General features: G+C 40.5%; 1 protein-coding gene and 1 long non-coding RNA gene across 3 annotated transcripts in view; one reads left to right on the top strand and one right to left on the bottom strand.

The window, feature by feature from the left end:
• Window positions 1-10,937, top strand: part of LOC118598036 (dimethyladenosine transferase 1, mitochondrial-like) — a 31,389-nt gene extending 20,452 nt beyond the window's left edge. Inside the window, exons 1-3 of one of the 2 annotated variants that reach the window (XM_036210087.1) lie at window positions 8,822-9,001; window positions 9,124-9,251; window positions 10,060-10,937. In XM_036210087.1, the coding sequence (XP_036065980.1) occupies window positions 8,837-9,001; window positions 9,124-9,251; window positions 10,060-10,324 (558 nt within the window). In that variant the 5' untranslated portion in view covers window positions 8,822-8,836 and the 3' untranslated portion in view covers window positions 10,325-10,937. Of the gene's footprint in view, window positions 1-8,821; window positions 9,002-9,123; window positions 9,252-10,059 lie in introns of those variants that run through there. The other variant, XM_036210088.1, reaches the window with a different exon arrangement.
• Window positions 6,261-10,109, bottom strand: LOC118598037. The gene is made up of 2 exons (XR_004947088.1): window positions 10,013-10,109; window positions 6,261-7,405 (listed from the first exon to the last, which is right to left on the bottom strand). It is a non-coding gene; the product is annotated as an uncharacterized LOC118598037 (long non-coding RNA).
• Window positions 10,938-11,539: the final 602 nt, after the last annotated feature.

Below are 11,539 nucleotides of genomic sequence, written 5' to 3' on the forward strand. Positions count from 1 at the left end.
GCAGAGAAAGAATGGTTATTCTTACAAAAATGACAGAGTAATAGCTGCTTATTTCTCCAAAGGAGTCTATGGGATTTTGGCTTATCTGAGCCAGGGGGTACTCTGTATTTGGAACGCCAAGAGGGAAGGTCACTCGGTCCACTTGTCACAAACAGTCAGTGATCCAAATGCATTTGACTCGATGGTTGTTTACTTTACTCATTTTAACCCTTCTGCTCTCCTTGGCTCGTTTACATAAAAAGTGGGGTCATCTGGACCCCACAAGACGGTGCGCTGAACTTTTTTTTATCTTTGATTTTTGAGTTTCACTAATGTCCATGGCAGGCATAAAATCCTGTCCACCTTTGTCCACATTTGTCATGGAAGGAATTGCACATCAATATGTGGTTGGAGTCATCTGTACCCCAAAGATAGCGGAAGGGTTATAGGGCCTATACCATGTAAAATCAACCTTTTGAGCTTTTAAGTGTATTATAATGTTCATTCTTCACTACAAACAACCCCAAATATGTATTTTGATCCATTTATGCATTTCTGAATAATCCTCTAAAACCTGTGCTCTCCATACCAGCCCCTCCCATACCCACGAAAATAAGCGGGTTCTCACGAGCTGATGTCACAAAGTGAGAACAGCACCTTCTGGGAAGAGTCTGCGCTGCCAGCACTGCCCCCACACTAACACAAACACTTTCTCTGCAAAGCTAGTGGTGATCAGCTAGCTTCACAAGCTCCCCCAACGCATGCAGATTCCGGTGTTTTGCCAAGATTTGTTTCCATGCCAGAATTTGTTTCCCCCCATTGCGGCACAACTTCTGGCATCATTGATTTGTTTTGTAATACTCATATTAAGTGTAAAAAGAAGGTTGATGTTTATCATATGCTTTATTCTGTGTTTTTGGGAGTCAATTGTCATGTTTGAAATCCCCCCCACAGACACACATATTTTACGTAAATCAACAGGGGGCACAGATTCTGTCAGGCTGCAGATCAAACCTTCTAGAATCTGTGCCCCCCAATAATTTGCAATAGCAGCAACAACTATTCCTTAATTGTCTGTTCTTAAATACTTCCATAACAGTCACTTTTATAAACTGTGCTTCTTATGTTAAATAAGACAAACAAAATTTCTTTTTTTGTGTGTATTTTACACAAAAAGCTGTTTTACGCAGAATATCTGGAAAACAAAGCAAATATGACAATAAACTCCCCAAATCCTCAGAATATATTTCTTAAACATCCGCCTTCTTTTTACGATTTTGGGGACTTAATATGAGTGCTATGTAGTAAATCAATGATGCCAAAGACAGGGGAAACAAATTCTGGCAGGGAAACGTAACTTGGCACAACACTGACCCAAGAATGCCTCAAAGATCGAGTCGTCGGTAGGAAAAGAGTTCTCAAAAATAACTCATATTTCATAAATCATTTGTTCTTTAGTGTTGCAAAGGTTGTATTTGATCATATATATTGATATAGTTTACTTTGAAAGACTTAAAAAGGCTATAGACCCTTTAATAGTACTCTAGATCTGTAGAGTAAAATTAAGATTTTTAGAATTTCTTGATCATCCATCAGAGCGATTTCCTCCTAATTTGACTTCTTTTTCTGCCACATTTTGGTGCATAGGCCCAGCTTTTCTTCGACTTTGGAAAAAGCTATACTTGTCCTGTTCTGTGCAATGAACTTCTCATGGGAAGCAGTGCCTGTTCAGGAAGCCAAACATTTTCCTTCCCTACAAACCCTCAAGCAATGTCATCCTGGTAGATTCTTTGCCACCGATTGTTGTCCTCTCCTTTCCAAGAGGCTGCATAACTCGACTGATGTGATGGAGGTTGTCTTCTTAAGGTATTGTCATGATTAATGCAACCCCACCTCCCACCCCCAACTCAACTCGCTGGTCGCACAGTCTCTGTGCGCTTCCCTTTCTTGCTCTCCGTGCCTGTTTATAGCTTCCTTCCACCCCCCTGCTCTTTCTCCGAGCTTTCCATTATGCAAGCCCAAGTGCTGGTGGTTCAGGTGGCGCCCCAGGGCGCCTGCTATCTCATCTTGGTTACGCTTAGAGGGACATGACAAATTACTGCTCATACCCCATTGAGCAGCAACCTAGTAAGAAAGATGCATCTGAGGTGGAAACGGGGTGAATGGATCTGGAGGGACCACAGGGCAAAGCTGGAGAAACGGAGCTCCAGCTGAGCTTTAGGAAGTTTGACCATGAAATCCAGTAACACACAAGTTGTTCTCAAGTGGCACAATAACAGGCTTGAGCTGCGGACAAAGCCAGCAGTGTGATTTAAAAGATACATACACACCAAGCATGTGATCTGCTATTAAGAATGCGCTAAATGTGGGTTCTTGAACGCTGGGTAAGACTACGGTGTTCACACTGGATAAGTAGGGAGGGCTTCTTCTTCTTTTTACTTTTTCTGTTGTTTACTTGCGCATGTCCACCAACAATAGTTGGTAGAGGCTTGGTGCAAAATGTCAAAGCGAATCTCACTCCAGGGTTTTTCTTTCACAACTATTTGAAAGTTTGGTGTCATAGAATTTCACCCGGACACAAACCGCAATTATTATTTTCTCATCCACAATCAATTTTCAATTTGTTGACATTTCCATAAACTAACAGGGACGCCATCCACACATCAGTAACAAATCACAGTCCCTGTTGGTCAAAGTTCAATTGGTTTAACTTGCAACGCATGTTCGCTGGCAGTATGTTTTCTACGTAGAGCCTGAAAACTGTTGTTTAAATTTGCGTAGCTATGCGTGAGCATGAGAGCTTTGAACACGGAAGCTCGAAATATGGGTTTACATGCATTTACATAAACTCTTCACTGGAAGTAGCCACTTGAACTTGGGTTGTCAACATAGCTTCAGATGAAGTGATGTTTTGTCATTTTGCTGATTCACTGCCAGGTGAAAAAAAAACTTTAATGTTAGTTAGTTTAACACTGATTACATGAGAACAGTCCAGTGGATCTAATTTAATAGACCAAAGAAATTAGCATCTTCTTTTAGCTTTTGGCTCCCTGGAAATGTGCTCATTTATGGGCACATTTTACTGGTTGTTTAAACGACCAGTAAAAACCAACAACACAGAAAACCAGCATATCCTTCTAGTCTTCAGATTGACTAGAAATAAGGGTTTTGTTTCACTCTTGGCTCTCTTTTTCCTAAAGCTCAACTTTCTCCCGCATGGTGGTATCAATCTATGCTGATTGATATTTCTTGCTGCTGCGTCCTGAGGCATACGTTTTTACACCGATTGAGGCATTGACATTTAAGATACTCTGTTTGGCTGTTATTGGACTACAGAGCCAAAAATGGTTTAAAGCTACAGAATAAACATGTTTTTTTTTGGTTGTTGGTTTAGTAAAGTTTGATACAATGGTCCATAGCTATATATATCATGGCTCACCTTTCACTGACTCGCAGATTTTTTTTTTAATGGTATACTTCGTTCTGCATCCTGGTTGGCTGTTGACCTTGTCAATCAATCTCCTCTGTGTTTGTCGTCTATATAGAATAAGGTTTTGTTTGCCAAATCTAAATAAATACTTGAAATATCAGAATTTTGTTTCTATTCTATAATACCAGACTTATTTTTCTATGAAAGTTTGAACTTTGAGAGTTTAAACAAGAAAGAAAAGTGCAAACATGTGAGTGCCTGTCTGGGAAAAGTGTGTAAAGTGGGTTTTACAGCCTTAAAACATCCATAATCCTATTTCATGGATTTCACCTTTTGTGGATTATTTTTAGACTCGATAAACAAGGGAATACAGTTATGAATGAAGTCAGTGGCGGTTGGATAAAAGAATTGTATTCTGTTACTTATGCTTTTAGATGTGCTTCAATCAAAAAGGCAGAGAGTCCAAACTGGCTATGTAATGTATTCTGTAAAAACAAGGAGTAGATAACATTTAAATTATAATGACAAATGTGATTTTTATAAGTTTGGGTTGGAAAAGAATTTCCTGCATCCGTTCTCCCTGCTGCTACAGCTATAATTATCATCATTAAATTTGCTTTTAAAGTTCAAGATCTTGCCAAAAAAAAAAAAAAAAAACATTTGATTTTTGGTGGCAAGGATTAATGTGGGGTAAAAGCCAGCTGATGGCACCTCCAGCAGAGGGGCCAAGTGACATACGGCTATTTAGGACGGAGTTTCCTTGCATGTTGAGGTTATCACAGGAAGGATTAATGACAAGCAGTGGGATATATTACAGTGGTGCTACCCGGTGGAGCCATGTAGCAAGGCCATACATAAATCATAGCAGCAAAGTGACTCCGACAAGCTGATGGCTGAAATGCTGCTGCCTGTAAAGTCCCAATATCGACTTTTCCCCTTGCTTCTCTCTCAAATCATGAACTGTGGAATATAAATGGCCTAATTATTCCAGCAGAGTGAAATTAAAGGCTTTGCTTTTTTATTGCTACTACCTAACAGATGGCAGTCTGATCTTGCGTCACTGAGCCACTGATGAGAATCCAGAATTAGAATCCCGATCAAGTTCTCTGCTTGGAGATGGGGCAGGTGGAGGAAATTATTGTTCTAACCTAAATGAAAAAACAAACACAGACTTGCCTTGAAAGGTAAAATTCAACATATAACAACATACGTAAACCGCATTCGAAAACATTTTATGCACCATTACCATATTTTTTGGGATTATAAGTCTCTTCTGAGTATAACGGGAAATCTGAATTCTTGCCCTACCCCTACGGCTTCTCCCTAGCCCTCCATTTAAAGGAGTAGGGTAATCCAAAATAGTTTTTTAAGGGATAACCCTCGCTGTGGAGGGATGCGCTTCCCTTTGGCGTGGGGGTTTTCGTAGAAGCGCTTTTCTTCACGTGGATGTTCTCTGAAGCACATACGTTTGCATTTAAATGTAAGTAATGACTTTTTGTTTTAACATGACCATTTTAAAGTTATAAAATCGATGTTATGTATTTTCGAACGCCGTGCTAACGTAGCGAACTGGTATCTATTGATGACCTCATCGAGTGGGAGTAACGTTCGAATTTGAAGACATTATTTCTACATAAGTCTCCTTTTGGAGGAATAAGTATATGGATAGGGAGAATCTGTAGGGGAAGAATTTAGACTTTTAAGGAGTGAAGTCCAACGCGTCTGAGCAAATCTGTCTGGTTCAGTGTGATACTGCATTCACACCAAATGTGATTCATGCATCAAATTCGTGTCCTCGTCCTCTTTCGATGCTCATCATTTTCAAAAAAGATGTATTACTAAACCTTGATGTTCCCATCATGTGGGAGAAGCTACCATCAAATTTTTAGCCTTGTTGCTTCATGGAAGAATCTGCAAATCTCTGAGAGATCAGGTGTATTTATTTTGAAGAGCTCTACAGAAGCATCAGTAATTATGTCTCCATGTCTGGGTTTATGGTATCGTTCATGACTTCCTGTTCTGTATTAGTCGTCTGAGGAGAGAGAAAAATAGAAACAGGATTAATAAAGCATCGATGCAAATAAGAAAAATACCATAAGTTCAGGAGGACACAATCAGATTCTCCTCCATGTTTGTTTTGGACGGTGCTTCTTCTTCTATGTTGCTGTCATTGTCAAATACTGATACACACACCTACACTGCCCTCTAGTAGTTGATAGTGAAACAACTGCTAAAAGGAAACCAGTTGTTAGTGGGAAAATGATGTATATATAAGGCTATTTACGCTTAAAAAAAAATCACATATAAGTGGCCAAACTATGCAAAAACTGCAACCTATAGTCCAAAGAATACAGTATATAGTCCAATGCGGGTGAGACAAACAGTCCCATTAAACTCCACCGCAGCAGGACGCATCTTGACATCTCCGAACAACAAGAGGATCTATAGATCTAATTGGCGATAGCGCTCACCAGCTCGACCTGACTGATTCAAAACGAGGGGACATCTGAGGCTCTCATTAGAAATACTTTGCGCGCCCTTGGACCACTGTTGCTTTCCTTCTCTAATTATGGACACCAGCCTGAAGCCCAAGTAAAATGCAGCTGTGAAGGAGTGAGTCACACCATCCAGAAATACAAGCTGCGAGGATGCTCATGAAGCTCCACGGGGCTTTTGCAGCTGAAAAGGATGTTTTGTTTTATGTCTGAGATGTGGGGTCTGTGTCCTTGAGATGCCTGTTATTTGCATGTGTGTTTTCCTTTAAATTACCATGTTTGTTGGCAGATGTTCACCTGAATTTTCCCCTTTAATTTAACAAATATACTTTATTTTGAAACTATTTTCTACATCCTTTTTTTCAAAACACAGATTTCCTTTCTTATACTACATAAAAATACTATGCTAATCTTGGGAGGAAAACAAAGCACCAAAAAAATAAATAAATGAAATAAAAAAAAGAAATGAGTTCTTATGACTATCACCGCAGATGTGTGTCGTTGTTAGTTTGTTACCACACACGTTGTACAGTTCAGTTCCCTCTCACTAGGATAATGTGGCTGTTACATACTGTGAAAAGACAGGCGGCCAACAGCCGGAGAGTCTGTTTGTGCCAATCCCACAGATTCAGTGGAAAATCATCCAAGAACAGAGCTTGGTGCCATCAAACCATATATACTTAAAAAGAGGAGTTCATGTGCTGAAAAAGCAGCAATAATTATAGGGAAAAAGGTAGCCTTTTTGCAGTTTATATAAAACCTGCATATACTTTTTTTTTCAAACGATAAAAAGAATGAAACATTAAAAAAGTTGCTTATTCTGTCACTTTCTACATCACTTATTAGGATAATTCATTTGTGAAAAAAATAAAAAAAATTCTATGGTTTTATTTTTTTATTTTAGTCCATTGTATAAATGCATAATCTAACAACTGTCTAATACAAAGTGTTAGAAAAATAAGTGAACAAATGACAACTTTAATATTCAAAAATCCATTCCAAAAAAAATTCACTTTTTGTGAAAAATATGGTAAACAGAACTAATAAATATATTTTTTCCAAATTCTACTGAGATATTTGCATTTAGCATTTAAACTGTATTAAACTTGAAAGTAACTGGTCAAATAAAGCTATGATTACACATTTTTAATCATAAATGCTATAAAATGCTAATAAACTACAAAATGCTTCTTAAAATACCTGTGGAGTTTGAATTTATTCAACAGACGAGTTTCATTTGTGATTTAATGAGTAGCCAAACTAAATCAACTTTTGGGGATTTCAAAGTGCTGTCTGTTGGTCCTTGCCACATTTTTGACGATTTAAAATAAACCTGAAATAATAGTCTAAAACCGTCTGTGTGCTTCCATTTACTGGTTGGAATGAGATATTACAGATGAGTTTTGTGATTGGTCAACTAGTGTAAATCCCACGTCATTTCTGAAGTTTCACGTCGTCTTGCTCTGCAGCTCCAGTATAAAAGCCCCGCCCATCTTTGATTCTGTAACGACAGGGCATTAACGTGTTAGCTTTACCATGACTTGTAGGGGTTTGGTTGTCAAAAATCTACTGGCTTAAAAACTTTCCAGTGGACTTGGAAGTTCAGCAACAGTGATTTAGTGCAATTGGTATTGAATCCAACAAACTCCGTCCTGGTGATGGGTTTGCAATAAATGTTTCATTGTTTGCTTAAAACATTGCCTTTATTAGCTTAGGATGCTAGCGTAATGTAACCACTCAGACATGGGAGAAAATGGAGGAAAAAACTCCTCAACCTCCACAGAAAGTTCTGTAGTGAAACTGGCATCACTTTGCTCGGTACCACTCTCCATATTAAAGAAGACACTGTGACTAGGTTAGCTCAAGCTAACCTCACAGTCACGATCAATTACAGATCCAAACGACACCTCCCTCGATCAGCCCACCCCATTTTTATTTTATTTTTTTATTTTTTTATTTTTTTGCCTTTTTCAAATCTGGTTTGAAAGTGGACTCAGCCTCCAACTGTCCTGTTGTGTTAAAAGGTTTCCGTCTTTAAAAATGTGTAATAATTTTTCCAAATGTTTCTATCAGCACTTGTTTATATTGATAATTGCTTTAATGTAGTTTGATCAAGTTAGGGGTTTATTTATGTTTATACCATTCAAAGATGGAAGTATTTCCTGCCAGCAGAGTCTCAGTGTTTGGCATAAAGACGAGCATCATCTGCAAACATGAGAACCCTGTGGATTTAATTTAACAAAAAAAGAAGTCTTTCACATAAACCAAAAAAATAACCAGCTGTTTTGATCACATTGAGGCATGTAGAAAATAAATGTAAAGCTTTTTTAGAGGAAGAATTGAAGTAAATACGGAAAAAATGTTTTTAAACTTATGGGGAAGTAAGCAAAGTTTAGCTAAATTTGCAAAATGTTATGTCAGATTTAAGCTAACAGATACGGAAATACTTAACACATTAATGATGTTATTAATCAAATCATTGAGATTTAATATATTTTATTTTATTTTCCCTTTCGTGGTGCAGATTTTGCAGTAATTACAAAACTGTAGGATCTCTGTTAACAAATAGGGCTGCTTATTTTCTTTTTGCAAAAACTATGGTTTATTATAAAGTAAATAACATCGAAAGTTATTATTTTTCAATAATGCAGGTTTTTAATAGTTTTTTTTAATTTAAATCAGTGGATTGTTTGTTATATGTTTGTTTTTGTCACTTTTCTCTGTTGAACTGATCTGAGATGTACATGCACGGCATGCATTATTCAGAGATATTCTCCACTAAGCTGAGCTCCGCCAAGACAAGGTTTTAGAAAGTATTTAACGCCCGTCACAAGTGCTTCTCCGCCGTCGCGTCTGTATGTGGTCATTCTGCCTTGATCTGCCTCTCAGCGGAAGTCATTCTGATCCCGACGCTGTGAGGAAAAGATTTGCCATGCAGTCGAGCTTTGAGGTGTTAAGAAAGCTGCTGCTGATGCAGGGACAGAGAGAGACTGTTTCTATGGTCCATCACACAGGTGTTACTGTGGCAACAGGAATCGGCTCGCCAGCCAGTCATGCTGCGTCATCTTATTTACAGCCTCCTCCTTTGGTTTTTTTGGTAAACACGTCCATCTCTTTAAGTCTTTGCGTGTCTCTGAGCGTTTGTCTCTTTGTTGTTGTTGTTTTTCTACGTTTGTGCAGCCTTTGCTAACCAGTTTCCTCTCTTGTGTGTGTGCGTAGGTGGATGTGGGAGTCGTGCACTTCACCCCCCTGGTTCAGCCCCAAATACAACAGCCCTTCAAGCTGGTTGAGAAAGTCGTCAGGAACGTTTTCCAGTTCCGCAGGAAGCACTGCCATAAAGGAGTAGAGTAAGTGCAGTGACACACTTTGATGGGGCCTTCACCACCCCAACTTCCCTGTTTTTTTTTTTGCTTTTGAGTCCTCCTCATCTGTCATTCCCTCTGCATTCTGCTCCCTGACAGAAACCCCGTTTCATCCCCCATTACAGTGGCTTTCAGATTTGCCTTTTCTCCCTCACAAATCCCACAGCGTTTGATGCTCCCTGCACTGTGGAGCAAACTTCAGAGCTGTGTTCACAACCACCAGCGCCACACGCATGTGCGCGCTGCCCGTCGCCCCCGCGCTCGTCGGGAAAGCGCGTGTAGGCTCGGATAATAAAGGAACGCTGGCTGCGTGAAAGAGAGCAGCAATTATGAGTCATTGGGGTGTCACAGGAAAGACGAGGCAGAATATTTTATGCAGCGGCCAAACTGAGGAGGCAGCACGAGCGCTTGGAGCGCCTTCAGAGGAGGGCGTGGAGTAACGCTCAAGAAAACAGCGTTGACAGGGACGTGTTTGTAGAAAGAAAAGCGTTTGTCTGTTGTTTGACTTCACTGAGTGAAAGTCGGCTAAATAAATGAGAGCTAGGGATTCAAATCACAGCGGTTTCTGTGCAGGAAGTTTGTGTCTACGAGCTTCCCGACATCCCCCGACGACACACCACGGCTGCAAAGCAAATGAACTATTCATGAGCCGTTCTTTGTGTGATTTCAATTAACTTCACAGATTTGAGATAATTGCTGAGGGATGGTTTCTTTCTGTTTGAACTTAAAATTGTGATTAAACTTACATGATCGGTGGGTAGAAATCTGAGCCGTCGTGTTGTTCTGCTCGCAGGAAGTTGTTCCCCGAGGCGTGCCGTGCTGAGCTGACGCAGGAGATGATGCAACAGGCGGACGTGGACCCCATCCTGCGCCCCACAGAACTCACCATACCCCACATCCGGGCTTTGGCGGACGCTTACGCCAGCCTGTGCAGGCGGGAGCCGGGGCTCTTCGGCTACGAGTTCAGAGAGGAGCTGAGGCTGAAGCGCCTCGGCGCGGGGTACAGCCCGGCGGCGGACGCTCTGAGGGACACGTCTGGGTGCACGGCCCCGTGCTGAAATTAAAGTGAGAAGGCGACTAATGGCATCGGTTAGTGCGAGGGACGCACAACAGGCTGCTCTTAGCTGTGACATTTCCAGCAGGTGCACACATGCATTTTTTACTGCTCCTCCAGGGGAGCTAACGTGGAGTGTGCGAGCCGTGTAAGCGCACGCTTTTCTGGATGCTCGCAGCAACTCCACGCTTTTATTTTAAACCTTCCTTAATGTCCCATTTCTTTGTTCACTTTCATTTAACACCTCCGCCGTGGGAGACGAGAGAACTTCAGAGAAACAGATCGTGGCAGCAGCACATCCAGGACCCATTTTGAAACATTTCTATTTTTTTGCTTTGTGCCTCTCAGTCACATGAGATGCAGAGCTTAAAGGAAAAAAGAAATTGCTGTGAATTTGAAGCTAAAAAAAAAACTCTGTGTGGCACCAGGGAACTTGGACTCACATTAAAAGATTTAAAAGGATGTCCTTGAATGTTTCGACTGGCTGTCTGGGTATAAAAACACTCTTGCTGTTTATATATTTGCCTAAACGCTCTCCAATCAACCTCTGACCAGATGAGTCCGACAGTTTATTAGCTCGGAAATACCAGAAGGAATAAATGCCTCACAAAACAATACAAATGAACGTATTATTTATGGATTCTAGAAAAGCAACACAATCTGAATCCTCCTCTCCAAACCGCACAGCAGATTGTTAGCGGCAGAACACGGCTGCTCCCTGCCAGCGTGGCAGATGGCGTGTTTGGATCAACTTGCTACAGGGAGGTTTCACTCCGTTCTGATAAGAGGTGGGCGATAATCTCCAGCAACAATCAAGCACCTTCATGCCAGGGAAGCAGGAGTGATGCGCCACTGTGCCTTTTTTTTCTTTTCTTTTCGCCCAATCAGTGACCCAAAAGAAATTTCGGGTGATTTTGCACTATATTGAGGTTTTATTTTGATAGGTGATGGCATGTGGGTGATTTTAATGGTGAGAAATTATGGCTTGCAGAGGAGCAGCGGGGTAGTTACCCACTAATGAGGTGTGCATGTGCAGCAGCGGCTCTGAAGTTTCTTCAGGCTGGAATAGAAAGTTCCTGGACTTCCTGCTTTAAATTTTACTCCGTCAACAATATGTTTTTAATGGTTCAGATCATTCAAACCTCTCTAGGATGCTGATTTAATATTAAAGTGTCCACCAGTTCTGTCAAAAACGGGGTTAGAGAGAATGACGGTATGG

The sequence above is a fragment of the Oryzias melastigma genome, linkage group LG22, assembly GCF_002922805.2.
Source record: "Oryzias melastigma strain HK-1 linkage group LG22, ASM292280v2, whole genome shotgun sequence".
Classification (NCBI taxonomy): domain Eukaryota; kingdom Metazoa; phylum Chordata; class Actinopteri; order Beloniformes; family Adrianichthyidae; genus Oryzias; species Oryzias melastigma.